General features: G+C 42.0%; 1 protein-coding gene across 3 annotated transcripts; it reads left to right on the forward strand.

Moving 5' to 3' along the window:
- Nucleotides 1-786: 786 nt before the first annotated feature.
- On the forward strand, nucleotides 787-13008 carry hps4 (HPS4 biogenesis of lysosomal organelles complex 3 subunit 2). 3 transcript variants are annotated; one of them, XR_013845162.1, is made up of 14 exons: nucleotides 787-1075; nucleotides 1536-1626; nucleotides 1779-1922; nucleotides 2003-2110; nucleotides 2335-2451; nucleotides 4445-4539; nucleotides 4634-4706; nucleotides 5444-5568; nucleotides 5710-6364; nucleotides 6882-7008; nucleotides 7329-7440; nucleotides 8192-8348; nucleotides 11051-11195; nucleotides 12882-13008. XR_013845162.1 is itself a non-coding variant. In XM_080039780.1 (12 exons), the coding sequence occupies exons 1-12, from the start codon at nucleotides 1041-1043 to the stop codon at nucleotides 8361-8363; spliced, it is 1854 nt and encodes a 617-aa protein (XP_079895906.1). In that variant the 5' UTR covers nucleotides 787-1040; the 3' UTR covers nucleotides 8364-9208. The 3 variants fall into 3 exon arrangements, 1 of the variants encoding a protein (XP_079895906.1); XR_013845163.1 differs by lacking the exon at nucleotides 12882-13008 and having other exon boundaries at nucleotides 8192-8433; nucleotides 11051-11192; XM_080039780.1 differs by lacking the exons at nucleotides 11051-11195; nucleotides 12882-13008 and having other exon boundaries at nucleotides 8192-9208.
- Nucleotides 13009-13552: the final 544 nt, after the last annotated feature.

A 13552-nucleotide genomic window follows, 5' to 3' on the forward strand; every position in this document is an offset into this window, starting at 1 on the left:
TACCCCTTTTGAATGAATTATTCAGGTGGAGCCTCGCAGTTGCAGTGATGTAACCGGCATTACAAAATGTCTGTACTTTCCTAAAGTCATATTTAATATTTGGTCACATACAAATCCCTCCTGCTTGTAGAAAATTGTATATCCACCTCCAGAGAAATTGTTTTGAATCAGTGTGTTTATGATGAAATAAAGTGTCTATGAAGGATCTGCAGAAGCCCATACAAACTGTAGTTGGCCTATAAGATAAAACCTCTCAGTGCCAATGACACTGCACTTAACCTTTTGCTGTGAGTCTTCACTGTAAGTGTAAGCCTATCCTAGGCCTTATTGTAAAGATAATAGTGAAATTTAGGATATGCCAACTACTCTTTGTCTACTGTGTTAATAGGCTATCAGTGGTGCCTTAAGTAGAATAATTGTGTAGACTACAATTAAAACGTGTAGGCCTATAGCCTGCACTACTACTTCAATAGAGTGCCATACATTATACAATTAGGCTACTCTCTACAACTATACGTTCTGGACACAATTATAGGCAACTGGAAGCAGAATTACTTCATATAATTGAGACTAATGCAACACATATAGCCTATTGTTTTACATAGAATAAAGTTAATTTCGGCCAACTGCTCTGCTTACTCCAAGGCACCAAGTTTGCTTAGCCGTTCTGAATGACGCACTATAGTTTGTCCCTGTACGCTTGCCGTACATTCACATGACTTTCCCTGCGTGTGACTGACCCGCATTCCTCAAGTAGCAACAGTCCGTGAGTCTACTGACTCACTTTAGGGACGAAGAGAATATTAACAGTGCCTGGAAACACTGTCCATCGTTGACATTTATTTTCTTAACTGTAGCGAACAGCTGTTCTGTGTTTCGGTGAGTTCGTAACACCTGGGTCGGAGCCTCCGCTGAAACAATCACTTTTACTTTGTTGTTGTCAGAGTGCATCTTCCGCCTGCTGGCTTGGACATACGTATGGGGGGAAAGATAACTGATGCCTGAGGAGCGTCTTTCCTTCTCTGGGCTTCGTGTCGGTGATGGCTGAGCTTATGATGCCGCCAGACTCAAGGCGGTAAGAACTGTTTCCAGTTTTGAATTGCAGACAAGCTGAGCTGCATCCTAATGTCTGTCTGTGGGTGGGGAAATTAAACAACCACTCGGATTCTTTGTGCGTCCTCTGTCAACCCCCCAAGCTACCAAATAGCTGAAAATTATCATTTCTATTAACTTTAAATCAATCATAGGCCTACAGCATATAGCCTGTTGCTGTCGTGTCATTCCAACCTGACATTGCAGTAGTTTGAATGGGCTCAGTCTAGCCTGGCTGCACATTTTTCGGTCACACCTGGAAGATGGACAACGGTTCTGGGGCATCTCAGAAGCAGCTGCAGGAAAGATTGGGCTCTTGTCGACAAACTGATGGACTACTTAAAACAATAGCATGCCGTTTTAATTCACCAGTCTCTGATAGGGAAACCATACACACTGCTTTGAAAATCTGAGACACTTTTTTACGTGTGTTTGTTTTGCAGGTGTACTTATTTCTTCCTCTATGACGGATCCAAGGTCAGAGGAGAGGGTGATGCTACAAGAGAGGGAATCTGCTACTTCTACCCTGAAGAGGTTTGGCCCTCTTGAAATTGTTTGTAGGTCAAATCATGTTGAGTACCACAATGTTTGTTTGTGCGTTTGCATTGTATTATATATTGTGTGTTTGTGTGTGTGTGTGTGTGTCTGTCTGTGTGTTTGTCTGTGTGTCTGTGTGTGTGTGTCAGACCCCTCTAGACAGGCAGGAGCTGCTCTGTGGCCAGCTTGCAGGCGCGTGCCGCTGCGTCTCCGAACTGTCCTTCTCTCCTGTGCGGATACTGAAGCTGCGCCGCAACAAGTTTGCCATCCGCATGAAAGATGACTTCTTCTGGGTGAGTGAGTGAGCACACACAGGTGGTCCAGTTGCAACTTTTCAAGACGTTTCTGACTGTATTCTTCTTTCTTCTCTCAGGCCCTGGGCTGTGCAGCAGAGGTCCCCACCATCAGCGTCTGCCAGCTTCTAGATCAGCTAATAAACCTCTTTTGTTTCTACAATGGCCCTGTCCGACAAAGTTACCAGGTGCAGTAGTACTACTCACTCACTTGTCTATTATAGTACTGTAGCAGACTTGTGTTTGTCAGTCTGCTTTGTCACACAAGTTGCAGTCAATCATAACAGAGCAATCTACAAAAGCTTGTCAAGACAGTCAGTCACATTAAAGATAAACTAATGAGTCATTTAAACTAGTGTATATTGGACAAGTTGCACATTTGAATTTGAACTGTGTTTGTTTTTCACTGTAGCTTCACAGTCAGGAGAGCTTGGCTGTCCGATGGGCACAGTACCTCTCACACCTGCAGTCTGGATCCTCCGAGCTTCATCACATCTTCAGCTGCTTGAGGACCCTCGACTCAACTAATGTGCGTACACAATGTTTGTCAGAGTTCTTCAGCTAGCGTGCAGTGGCTGTTTTCAGGCAGGATATGAGTGTGTCACAATGTCCTGTCATGGCGTTGTGTTGTGTAAGTGCTCAATGTGTCTTGACAAATGGTCAGCCAAATGTTGTGTTTAATCACGACATACAGAACACGCTATTGTTGGTGCAATCATTCAGCTTTTGCAAAATACTTAATGAGATGTGGCAAATCTATCACATGATACTATATAATGTATGACATAACATCTTACAAACATTATATTACAACATTCACAAATGTGTCTTGGTTTCACAATTGAACCAAGACATTTATTAAATGTATAAATTGTATGTTTATTATCTTTCAGTTTATGTGCTTTGACGTGAGCTAAAAGGCAGCGGTGGAATGTAGCTAATAAGTACATTTTCTTCAGTGTTGTACTGTACAGGTGGAGGTTCTTGACATAACTCGTCATGCCATATTGAACTTTCATTCCACAAAATTTAGGGGGAAGTTTTATACATTCCCCTGCGGTACATTTATCTGACAGTTACTACTTACATTATAGATTAAGATGTTTGCAAACAAAACACACAAAGGGTTCATAAACTATGATGTTTTGTTATTAATTAAACTACAGTTCAAGTGGAGCTGAAATGATTACTGCTTGTTGATTATTTGAAAATTACTTTGCAATTATTTGTCATATGATTAATTCAGTGATTCTTGAGAACCGGGACAAAAGGCCGTCTTCCATATGTACCTGCTGTTATCTTTAAAAATAAAAATAAAATAAAATTGTAGATGTTATTAGGGATTAAGAATAGAATGTCTGGAGCACAATTATCCCATTAAATTTAATTTTATCATTATTATGTCAAATATTTGACACTTGTTATCTTCTCACGACGTCCAAAATAGTGTGTCCACAGAGAGGGTTTCAATCTTTCACATGCATTAAAACCTATTGAAAAAGTACTTTTAATGATTAAAAACATGCTTTTTTTCATCAAAAGCGACACTAAATAATCTCTCATATCAATTAAAACTGTTTTTCTTAAACACATTCATGTTTTATATGGTTTCAAAGTGGTGGGACACTTTTTGTCACCACCGTCCATTAAATCCATTAAAATGTAATAAAATCTGCCAAAATAAGGGGCAGCTGTCACTATGAAGGACCTCTTGTCACATTCTACCTCTGCAGAGTACATTAGAGTCAGACAGGCTCTGATAAGTGTTGTAGTTTTAAAATATTTTACATTCCAAATCTTGAAAGTCCAGCGTCACAACCATGATACGTCAACAACGACTTACAATTTCTCAAGAAGTTATTTGAAATGTTTTGATCATTTTATTTTCCTGAAGCAGTTCATACTAGCACCTATCATCAACAGAAAAACCAAACTGCTACTAGAAAAACTCAATTTTTTCTGTTAAAGAAACGTTAAATATGTCAACACCGTCAGATGTCAAAAAAAATTATATTCATATACATTTTGAAAATATTTTTTGTGGCCTCTGTCAGTCTTGGTGAATATCAGTGATCACTATACATCTCATGGGTCTAGCATAAATTGAGGGAAAATTAATTTGTGTTTTTGGTGTCTGACGGTGTTGACACAAAATAAGGTATGTCAGGCTAAATATCCCATTTTGATAAGGAATGGCAAGGTAAAAAGCCCATTTTGATAAAAAGGACAAAAGCTGGGAGGTTGTGTCAAAGCTTAGCTCAGTAGCTTAGTATATGTTGGATACATACATGTAATTTGCCTAAACATAGGGTTTGTATTTTTTCAACATTGCACCCTGTTTTGTCCCACTTCTCAAGAATCACTGAATTAAATGCACGAGTACTAACACTATCATGATATAATAATATAACAGTCCCATGGGCCACTTTTCTGCATTCAGCAGAAATCACATAATCATGTTCAGGTTGAATACTCGCTCCATAACTGCTGAAAGGTAACAATAAGTGAATTCTCCTCCTCAGGTTGACCCACTTCTCCTGCTCAAAGCCGCCCTCATCCTTCAGGCCTGTCAGCGCTGCCCTCTAGTGTTAGCAGGCTGTATTCTTTTCAGAGGAAGGTGAGCTGACATCTTGGCAAAATCCGCCTGCTGCCATTTGTGTAGTATCTGCAAATAGGTTTTGTGAGGTGACATGTTTACTTTTTCCCCACAGAGTTGTAAGCACACAGATGTCTCCAGAGCTCACAATGAAAGTTATGGTCCATGAGAGTGAAACGTACACCAAGGTAGGACATGATTGTAGGACCAAGTGCTGTCTATAAAGTTTTCACACCAAGGGCCACCAAACCGATCAACATTAGTATATGCTGGCCTTGAACATTATTCGGGAGACTTCATTTAAGTTAGATCTAGGAGAACAGGACAGCCGCTCAATTGAATCAAATATTCCTTCACAGTATAGTGGTGCATAAAACATTTGAAAGTATGAGCATAAAAAGTAGAATTTCTTTTCTTTCTTTCTTTTTTTATTACAATCTTTGCACTCACGTTAATTGAATTAAATCAGGTATCATAACTTTTCATTTCAAAAGGCCACACTTAGTTGTTTTTTTGCTTGGAGGTAGTTTAGAGAATTGACACCATTCTCATGTCTGCACTCTCAAGTAGCCGCTTAGCTTAGCATAACGACTGTAAACGAGGGGAAGTGACAAACCCCTCTGAAGCGCATTCATTTTCACATTTGTACAAAAACCAAAGTGTCATAACAAACGGTCCTTTTTTAAGGGGGTCATGTGCTGGACTACTTCTTTGGAGTTGATGCTAGCCAAATGTTCGACTTATAGCCAGATTTATCCTCTCTTTTCAGGCTATGCTAACTAGCTGCTGGCACCTACATGTTCACTGGTCGTGTCTTCTCAACTCACTCTTGGCGAAAAAAGCCAATAAGCATATCTTCCAAAATGTTGAACTTATCCTTTAAATAAAAAAAAATCTTAAACCAGTGTTTAAATTTTTAATCCAGGCCCACAGGTCCAATGGAGCGAGCACTTCTAGCCCTTCAGGAGGGGCCGTCAGCTCCACCACAGTGTTCCTGACCATGTTCGAGCTTCAGTACCTGCAATCCGCTCCTATCGACAAAGATATCAGGTGACATACTCACTCGCTGTCACCCAGTTACCCTGCTTACATGAGGTATCTGCCTTACACAGGTTCCTTTAAAAACAGGATGCTTGTCTTAAAATGTATTGGATATTTCTAAGCATCTCAAACTGTTTTTCCTCCCTCCAGTTCCCATTCTACTCCACACAAAGAAAAACTACCGACAAGGACCCGCCTGTCAAGAACGTTATCTGACACGCCCTCCTCAGAGTCTGAGACATCTGACCCGGGTTGCCACCAGCCTGCCCGCCAGGTGTCCTGCAGCCCTCGCATGCCAGACAACCCCGTGTTCAGCCCGTCTCCATCGCAGAGCACCGCTGTCCCGCTCAAGCCCGAGACTCCTCTCTCAAACGGAAAAAACTCCCATGATGCCGAGGAGGACGGGCTGGACGAGACACGCTATCACAGTTTTCACAGCAACGGCGGCAGCCTGATGCATGACGAGGGAGACAGCTCAGTGTTTGAAGAAAGCTCCCACGTAAACGGAGGAGGAGGTAGAGGAGACACAGCCTGTGGGTCTGTGTCAGACTTCAGAGGGGCTGCTGAGTGTGGGAATGGCCGTGAAGATAAGGTTTCTGAAGATGCCAGCAGAGGCTGGTGTGGGAGTGCCCCAGGCCCTAAGGCGGAGAATGGTGTCCCCCCTCCTTTGTCTGTTGCCTTTGACCAATCAGAGGAGAGTCCACTGGTTCCCATGACGCTGTACCTGCACCGGGTCAAAGGATTGGTGTTGGCTCTGCTGGTGGAGCCACACTTCTTGAGTGACACGGCTTCTATGGAGGAAGTGGTGAGACACAACGGCTACTATAAGAGATTATACAACATATTATATTCAGAGAGATCTTGAGCACAAAACTTATAATAATGTAAAACCTTATTACGTTATTGGTAGTTCATTACATTCTCAGGTTGACCATTTTTTCCAAATTGATGATGAAATAATTTTGAACGATATTGTAATAATATGTTTATTTCCTACATTTTGTGTTTTATCGCCTGTAAACATCAAGATACCTCAAACCATTGATGGCTTACAGTACATCAACACACGTTTACCGTACTTGGCCCAGTGTTAGTGAATCATGTATAAAGTGTTCAATAATGCATTATGCTATTACATTATCCAGAAAAAATGATTTACAATATCAGTCAGGACATTTTATTACATTATTGGGAAATGTTTACATTATTGGTGGATGCTACACAGTGGATATGATCAATTAAAACACTCCACCAGCTGTACACGAGTGAACTACTTTGCTTTTGTTGGCCACTCAGCTCTTCCTTTCTGTTTGTGTATGCAGTATCACAGCAGCCTGGCCTCGCTCAATGGACTGGAGGCCCACTTGAGAACCATCTCTCCGGGCACACTCGGCCCTCCTGCACCCTACATCTTTGCCCATTTCGACTGCATTCAGAGCACGCTTACCTGTGAGCCTCCTGAAATACTCCTCCTCTCTTTATTCACTCCTCCTGTTCAACTTTACTCAACCTTTTGTATTTCTTATATCTCTGATAATCCTATCTCTTCCAGCTTCCAAATTTTCACTTTTCTTCTAGAGTGAGTATATAAGCTCTACTGCCCCATCATCTTCAACCCTATGTAAGTGGGGGGAAGGGGTTGGTAGTTTATGTTTGTCTTTGCATGATCTAACTGCTAATTGGTAGGACACTGATCAGCATTCCTTTGTGCAGCCTGCTCATGCCTGTCCAGGTTAATGTGACTCTCCTGTTATTGTGTGTCCCTGCAGCCAACCTGTCTGGTCGACCAGGGGGAGCCCCGGAGCGTCCCTTTGTCAGAGCCACATCGCTGCTTCACTCGCATTTCTGTAACACTGAAACTCTGCAGGAGGCTATTATCAGGTCAGTATTGCAGTGACGTGGTGGCGGGGTTGGTGGTTGGGGGGTTTTCTCAGGCCTTTCATTGCTTTTCAAGTAGATGTTGGGGGTTGGGCTTGGGCTTGGATCTGTCAGTCCAATCGTATTGATCATCAAATTCCTCCAGTGCCAAAATGTTCTTCCTATACCTCCATATATCACACTCCTACAACTAGCTAAGGGTTACCCAGAATAGAAAAAAGTAGCTAAATGTTGCTAATTAAACAAGGATCATTCCATTCTGGCTTTATGCAGGTGCTGGATGTCTGATTTAACATGGAATTGCTTGGTTTCTCCCAATACATCATGATATATGGCCTATCGTGGTATGAATATCAGTCTATTATACTGTAAATAAAAATAAAACAACTCATGAGCTTTAAATCAATCTCCTTAGTGTGTGTGTGAATAAATCGAGCACATGGTAGATTAAGTCACAATAAAATATGTTGTTATGCCAAGTCAAGAAGACAAACTGTAATGATGTGAAAAAATAGAAGCCAATGTCACACAAAAAAATCAACTATTAGTCGACTAGAGGCAAGATTCGACCAATCAGATTACACTATGTCAATTCTTAGTTGGGGGACATCCCTTTACAGCTCACATTTACAGAAGAGGGGAAAAAAAACTTTTCCATTGTTTAATTTCTTTATCATGCCACTCTGCTCTTTGCTGTTGCGTGTCATTATTCCACGTGCTTGAAATGTAAATGCGTGGGACATCTTCCCTGCAGGAGTGCTGGTGCTGCCGTGTATGGGACCCGCACCGTGGCCCAGGAGACTTACTTCCAGCAGCACGGGGGATCTCTGAGGAACTCGGGCATCCCTAACCACCAGGACAGTGCTTTCTCTCTGCCCAGCAAGGCCCGCCACAGACTGCTGAAACATGGGGTAAACCTGCTCTGACGGCATGGCATAGTGACCTCAGTGTTCATCAACAGGAGCGGTGTTTTGTTAGAATATGAAGGACTGTCCTGTGAGTAGCCTTTAAACCAACAGTTGAAATATGACTTTTATGTTCCAACCACAGATTGTATGATATTAGCATATGCTCTGCTATGAAACATTATGGCAATCATTTCCTGAGCTAGACTTTGCCTTTTTTTTTATTGACTACAACAGAAAAAGGGGGTTGGTAGAGTAAACTATGTTCACAGTGAGGTTTTAAAGTCATAGCTTCAGTTATTTCCATGCTTCCTTGAGCAAAATTGGTCCACAAGTTATTTCTGTTCTGCTAAAGCACATTAGCTTTTATTTTAAGAACTACAATGGGGCCTTGTTAAAGCTCCTATTCACACACTGCTCACATGTTGAAACCTTTTTCCTTTCCAGAAATGTTCTGTTCAGTCACATCCCCAACGCAGCTAAAGCATTCCTCTTGTATTTCTTTTTCATTTAATAGGAAATGTTTAGGAGTTAAGCAAGATGAGATCTTTTCTACTTCTGCTTTTGTACAAAATTACGTTTTGCTTTGCTGCATATAATACTGCAAAACTATCGATATATTACAAACATTTCTAAAATATTCTTAAATTGTTTTTATAAAAATAAATGTATTTATTTCGAATCCTCTCTTTGGTAACAAAAAAATGTTATTTAACAATTCTTCTAATACAATTACATTTTACTGAATGTGTCACCTGTTAAATAAAGTCTGTATTTAAAGGTTTTCTGAGAAGATATTCACTGTGACAAACGGTAGTGCATTATTAGTGAAAATTAAATGAATACATGATCCTTTCAGTGTTGAGTATGTGTGTGAGCTACTTTTGTAAACACTTGTATAAAACCACGGGAGTTACACGGCATTATTAAGGCCATCAGCAGCCTGCATGTGACCCTTCAATCTGGACCCATTGTTTTGGGCCTCGGGCTTAACGCCTTGTTTCAAAAGTTGCAACTTGCCTGCCCTGGAGAATGAGGTGCGCAAGGCCATTTGAAAGACCAAACACAGGCTCATAAACATGTTATTATTTATGTTTTGACCGAATGTTTTGGAGCTATATGTGTTGTAAATAAGATCGCTCCTGATGATCCAAGTTTGTAGTCAATAGAGTCATTAGCTAAGTAGCTGAATTTGAATGGATGGGCTCGGCGCCCTTCGGGGCGCCTCATTATGCACGCGCATTAAAAGAAAGCAGTGGGGGTTCAATGGGTGGTTAAGGGCACGAACAAAAAGAGGGGCAGGGTCTATGAGGAGTGTCAGGATTCAAATTCTAAGTGGTTAGATGTTTCCATTGTCATTGGGGTATATAGCAGGCAGCCAGTTGGAGAGTTGGCACAACGGAGAAGCTGACTCGTATTCATCACTGAAGATCCGAAGGCCAGGATTTAAAAATTTCACCATGGCCTGCACGCACTGCATTTGGATTGTTCTACTTCTTCTCTCGGCGATGACAAGTGACATTGGAGTATTTGGTCGCGCTGTAGACACACTGGGATTTATTTCACATTTGCCGAAAACTGCAGATGAATCCACCGGAGGGACTTTACGCACGGACGTGTTGAGACGCGGGAGCGCGGAGACACACCGGGAGCGGTGCACGGAGCCGGCTGCCCCATGGCTGGAAAACCTCCAGCAAGCTCCCGAGGATGATGTCACCAAGTTTCAGCTCCGTGTCCGTCCCTTTTCCCCGGGAGCCTCCCGTGGCCCGGTGTTCCCCGGAAAATCCCTTTTCAGCTTCGTCCGACGGGTTTACCACTGCTGTCAAGAAGGACTAGACTGCAGGAGTGTAAAAGGAATACAGGGCCGCATGAGAGGACGTAAGACAAAGTATATCCAGCTTAAACACACATGCCTTCCAATTAAAAATGCATACACTCCAGAACTGAAAATAGTTTGCTGTATTGGCTTGGTTCTGGGGCACGAGGATTTACAAAAAGACGCACATGCTCCTGAGGGGCTGCAGGGCTCAACCACATCAAGGGAGATCACCCGGGTTGATTTTCCAGCACGCAGTTGTAACCACAGGAGTTGGTGTCTCATAAGTGGACGATACGCTTATACATTTCAGCTACAAAGAGGGCTTTGAGGGCACAAATCTAGTAGGGGGGAAAACCTCCAAATGCATCAACACACATTATTACCATTAACTAGATTTAATTTATCTCTTGAGCAAGTTAAAGACTTAATTGTCTACGACGTGGAAGATTGGCTACAAACAAGGCAACAGTAAAAAAAAAGTTAAAGAGACAACAGAAAAATATGGAGTACAAGCGGCCTCATGCAAACATATGTTGTGTGCAGGAATCTCATGCAGTGTTGGGTAGTAGTGAAAGCTGTGCCTGAGAAGCACTTTGGAGGACATTCATGGCTTGATTGGCGCAGCTGTATAGAGGACAATGTTATCTGCATACAAATGAGTCTTAGCTGGCTTAATGCCCCCTCCATGAAGTGCTGAGATATCCTGCTGACAGATTAACAAGGTATTAGGAGTGAAAATATCACATCAGTGGTGAAGAGCCTATAGTGATCCCTAGCATTTATCAAACTGGAGCTCTACAAGTTGATGGGTTGCTCTGTGACTTGGCATGCTCATGTTTTTAACTCTGACTGTGATAGACTCTTGATTGCCTCCTCTCCTTCTCCTCAGATACAGACGTGGAGTTCCTTCTCACCAGGGAGATTTCATCGCTGACAGTCACACGAGCCGAGCTCCACATCCAGTTTACCAACCCACACAATCTGGATATCCATCCTGTGCTTTCATCTATGGCAAAGCAGGGCCTTCCAACAAGGTAAAAGCTCTAGTCTCAAAATTATATTTACTTTGGTTCATTTTCAGCATTTCAGTAATCAGTTTTAATGCTACAGTGCATATATTCTGAGTAAATACAACAACACTGACAGCGCACCTAATAGGTAAGCCTTCGGTGATTGTGCATGGATTTTATACCTTCTGTTGTACGTCCAGGTTTTTCTTCTCAGCAGTAGTATCAACAACTGAACAATTTTTTGGTCGCCTCTTGGGATTTTCTTCGGAGCTCCTGAGCTAGAGTCAGGGGGTGATACCAGTTAGGGGAGAACGGGGGAATGTGAGCCATCGGGTAATGTGAGACACCCCCTGTATCTAGGCAATGGAACACATTTTTCGTCATATGAGATATATGTTTTCAAGCCCCTCTCATTTCCCCTCGGCCATGAAAGATCATGCTTACAACATCACCTCATAGTGATGTTGTAAGCATGTTTTTGCACAAAAAATTCTGTTTTGCATGTAAAAGTAAATTTTCTTGCCGTCAACTTAATCGATTGTTGTGCCAAAGCAAATTGATTCAGGTAGAAAAACTTATATCATACACGTTGATGAACTACCAACATATGAAACCATGTGATGATGATAACTGAAGATTAGCCTGATTTGCTGAGAGAGGTAGTTTTTTCTCAAATTGATACAAATGCTGTGGGGAAAAGTGAGACAGTGTCTGTGCCCTCTTTTAATGAATCCATTATATTTGAGGTAGCAAGGAGACTAGTTTGAATAAGACAAAAGACAATGTGGGCTGGAGGTGGGGGTTGATGGTTGAAGGGGTGTCAGGGTGTCAGCAAGGGTATGGTTTGGCACGTATGTATGTGGGGGACAGGAGAGTGACCTTTAACACCAATAGACTCTAAGTAATATGTCTTTATTCAATGAATGATCCCAATAAAACAAATGCAGACAAATATTAATCAAAGACTCAAAAGATGGAAAATGACAGTTGGGTCTAGTCCTGTGTTCTGAGTCCCAGGCTGTTCTAGCTGGTTCTGATTGTTCTTTGCTCAGACCCCCAGAAACTAGCTGGCTCTAAGGGTCCTGTGTTCTGACCCCCAGACTGTGTTTTAATCTAACTGGTTCTATCTGTCATTTGAATGTTTATTATTGAATATGAATTATATGTTGTATTTGATCAGAGTTACTTTCAATTGTTAATAAAATGTTTTTCTTAATTGACCAAACCCCATGATTCTGTTACTAGTCCGACATTAGTTTTGGAATATTTGGTTTTCAAGCTAGCTGTCAGGATTGTAACTGTTACAACATTTGTTGTTATGGTAGTTTCAGAGTGGAAAAAGTAAGTGGATCAGTTTACCCCCTTGATTTCTCTGGTCTGTCTCAGTTTACCCCAGCTGTGGGGACAAGACAACTTTTTTTTGATCAATCATATTTTCACTGCCCTTTGTCATGAACAATATCTGCTAATGCCCTTTTCTAGGAAACATCCTGAATTAATGGGAAATGTGTAAATTTGACTGATACATTTTAGCTCCCTTAGAGGGAAGCAAATGTAAAAGTGCCTCACATTACCCCGTTCTCCCCTACTGAGAAATAGAGAGAGAGAGAGAGAGTTTTACACACTATAGCTTTAAAGCCTTCTAAGCGGACTGATGGCCTCTGGGAGTTTCAGGCCTGGCTGTAACCTTCTTCTCTTTTCCTTTCTAAGGTACAGTTTGTGGACACGGGGCAACACGCTGGAGCTCAGAGTAGATATGCTGTTCCTGTTCCAGGGTCTGCAGGAGGCGGCAGGCGGTGCCGGAGGACGGGGCCCCAGCTTGGTGAACATACGGCGGGGGGTGTTTTCATCCAACAGGGATCATCGACCAGGAGAAAAGTCCACAATGGGGGCCCTGCAGGACACTGTGGGGAGGGACGTGTGGGGGGATGGGGTAGCCAACACGCCCCTGCCCTCCCTGGAACTGGGCCTGTTCCTGGGTTGCAGTCAGGCTGGATCAGTGGTGTCCTGTGCAAGTGGCAGTGTCCACCTCTTACATACCCCTTTCATTGGTCTTTACTACAGATGAACTCTAAACCGAGACCTGTGGACTGTGCTCTGTGTGGAAACATTGCATCTGTTGAATGATACGGCCATACAAGGAAAAATAATGATGCACTTCAATGTCAAATCAATTAATATATGAATGTTAAGTTTTGTACAAAATATATATATATATAAATATACACACACATATGTAAATAGTGAATATGATATACCATCATTTTATGGCTTCATTATTTGGTTATTAAAGTTCAATATAACAATGGCTCATCATGACATTCATGTGTTGCCATCTCTGTCAAAGGACGTGGTTCAGTTTTTCTTTGTTCAGCTGCTTC

This window comes from Ammodytes marinus (assembly GCF_949987685.1).
Source record: "Ammodytes marinus genome assembly, chromosome: 2".
Taxonomy (NCBI): domain Eukaryota; kingdom Metazoa; phylum Chordata; class Actinopteri; order Uranoscopiformes; family Ammodytidae; genus Ammodytes; species Ammodytes marinus.

Excerpts from the sequence above, each read along its gene's own strand:
- hps4 (XM_080039780.1), top strand. The coding sequence starts at position 1,041 with ATGGCTGAGCTTATGATGCCGCCAGACTCAAGGCG. Across the intron at positions 2,452-4,444 it reads GGACCCTCGACTCAACTAAT|GTTGACCCACTTCTCCTGCT; the intron begins GTGCGTACACAA and ends TCTCCTCCTCAG. Across the intron at positions 6,365-6,881 it reads CGGCTTCTATGGAGGAAGTG|TATCACAGCAGCCTGGCCTC; the intron begins GTGAGACACAAC and ends TTGTGTATGCAG.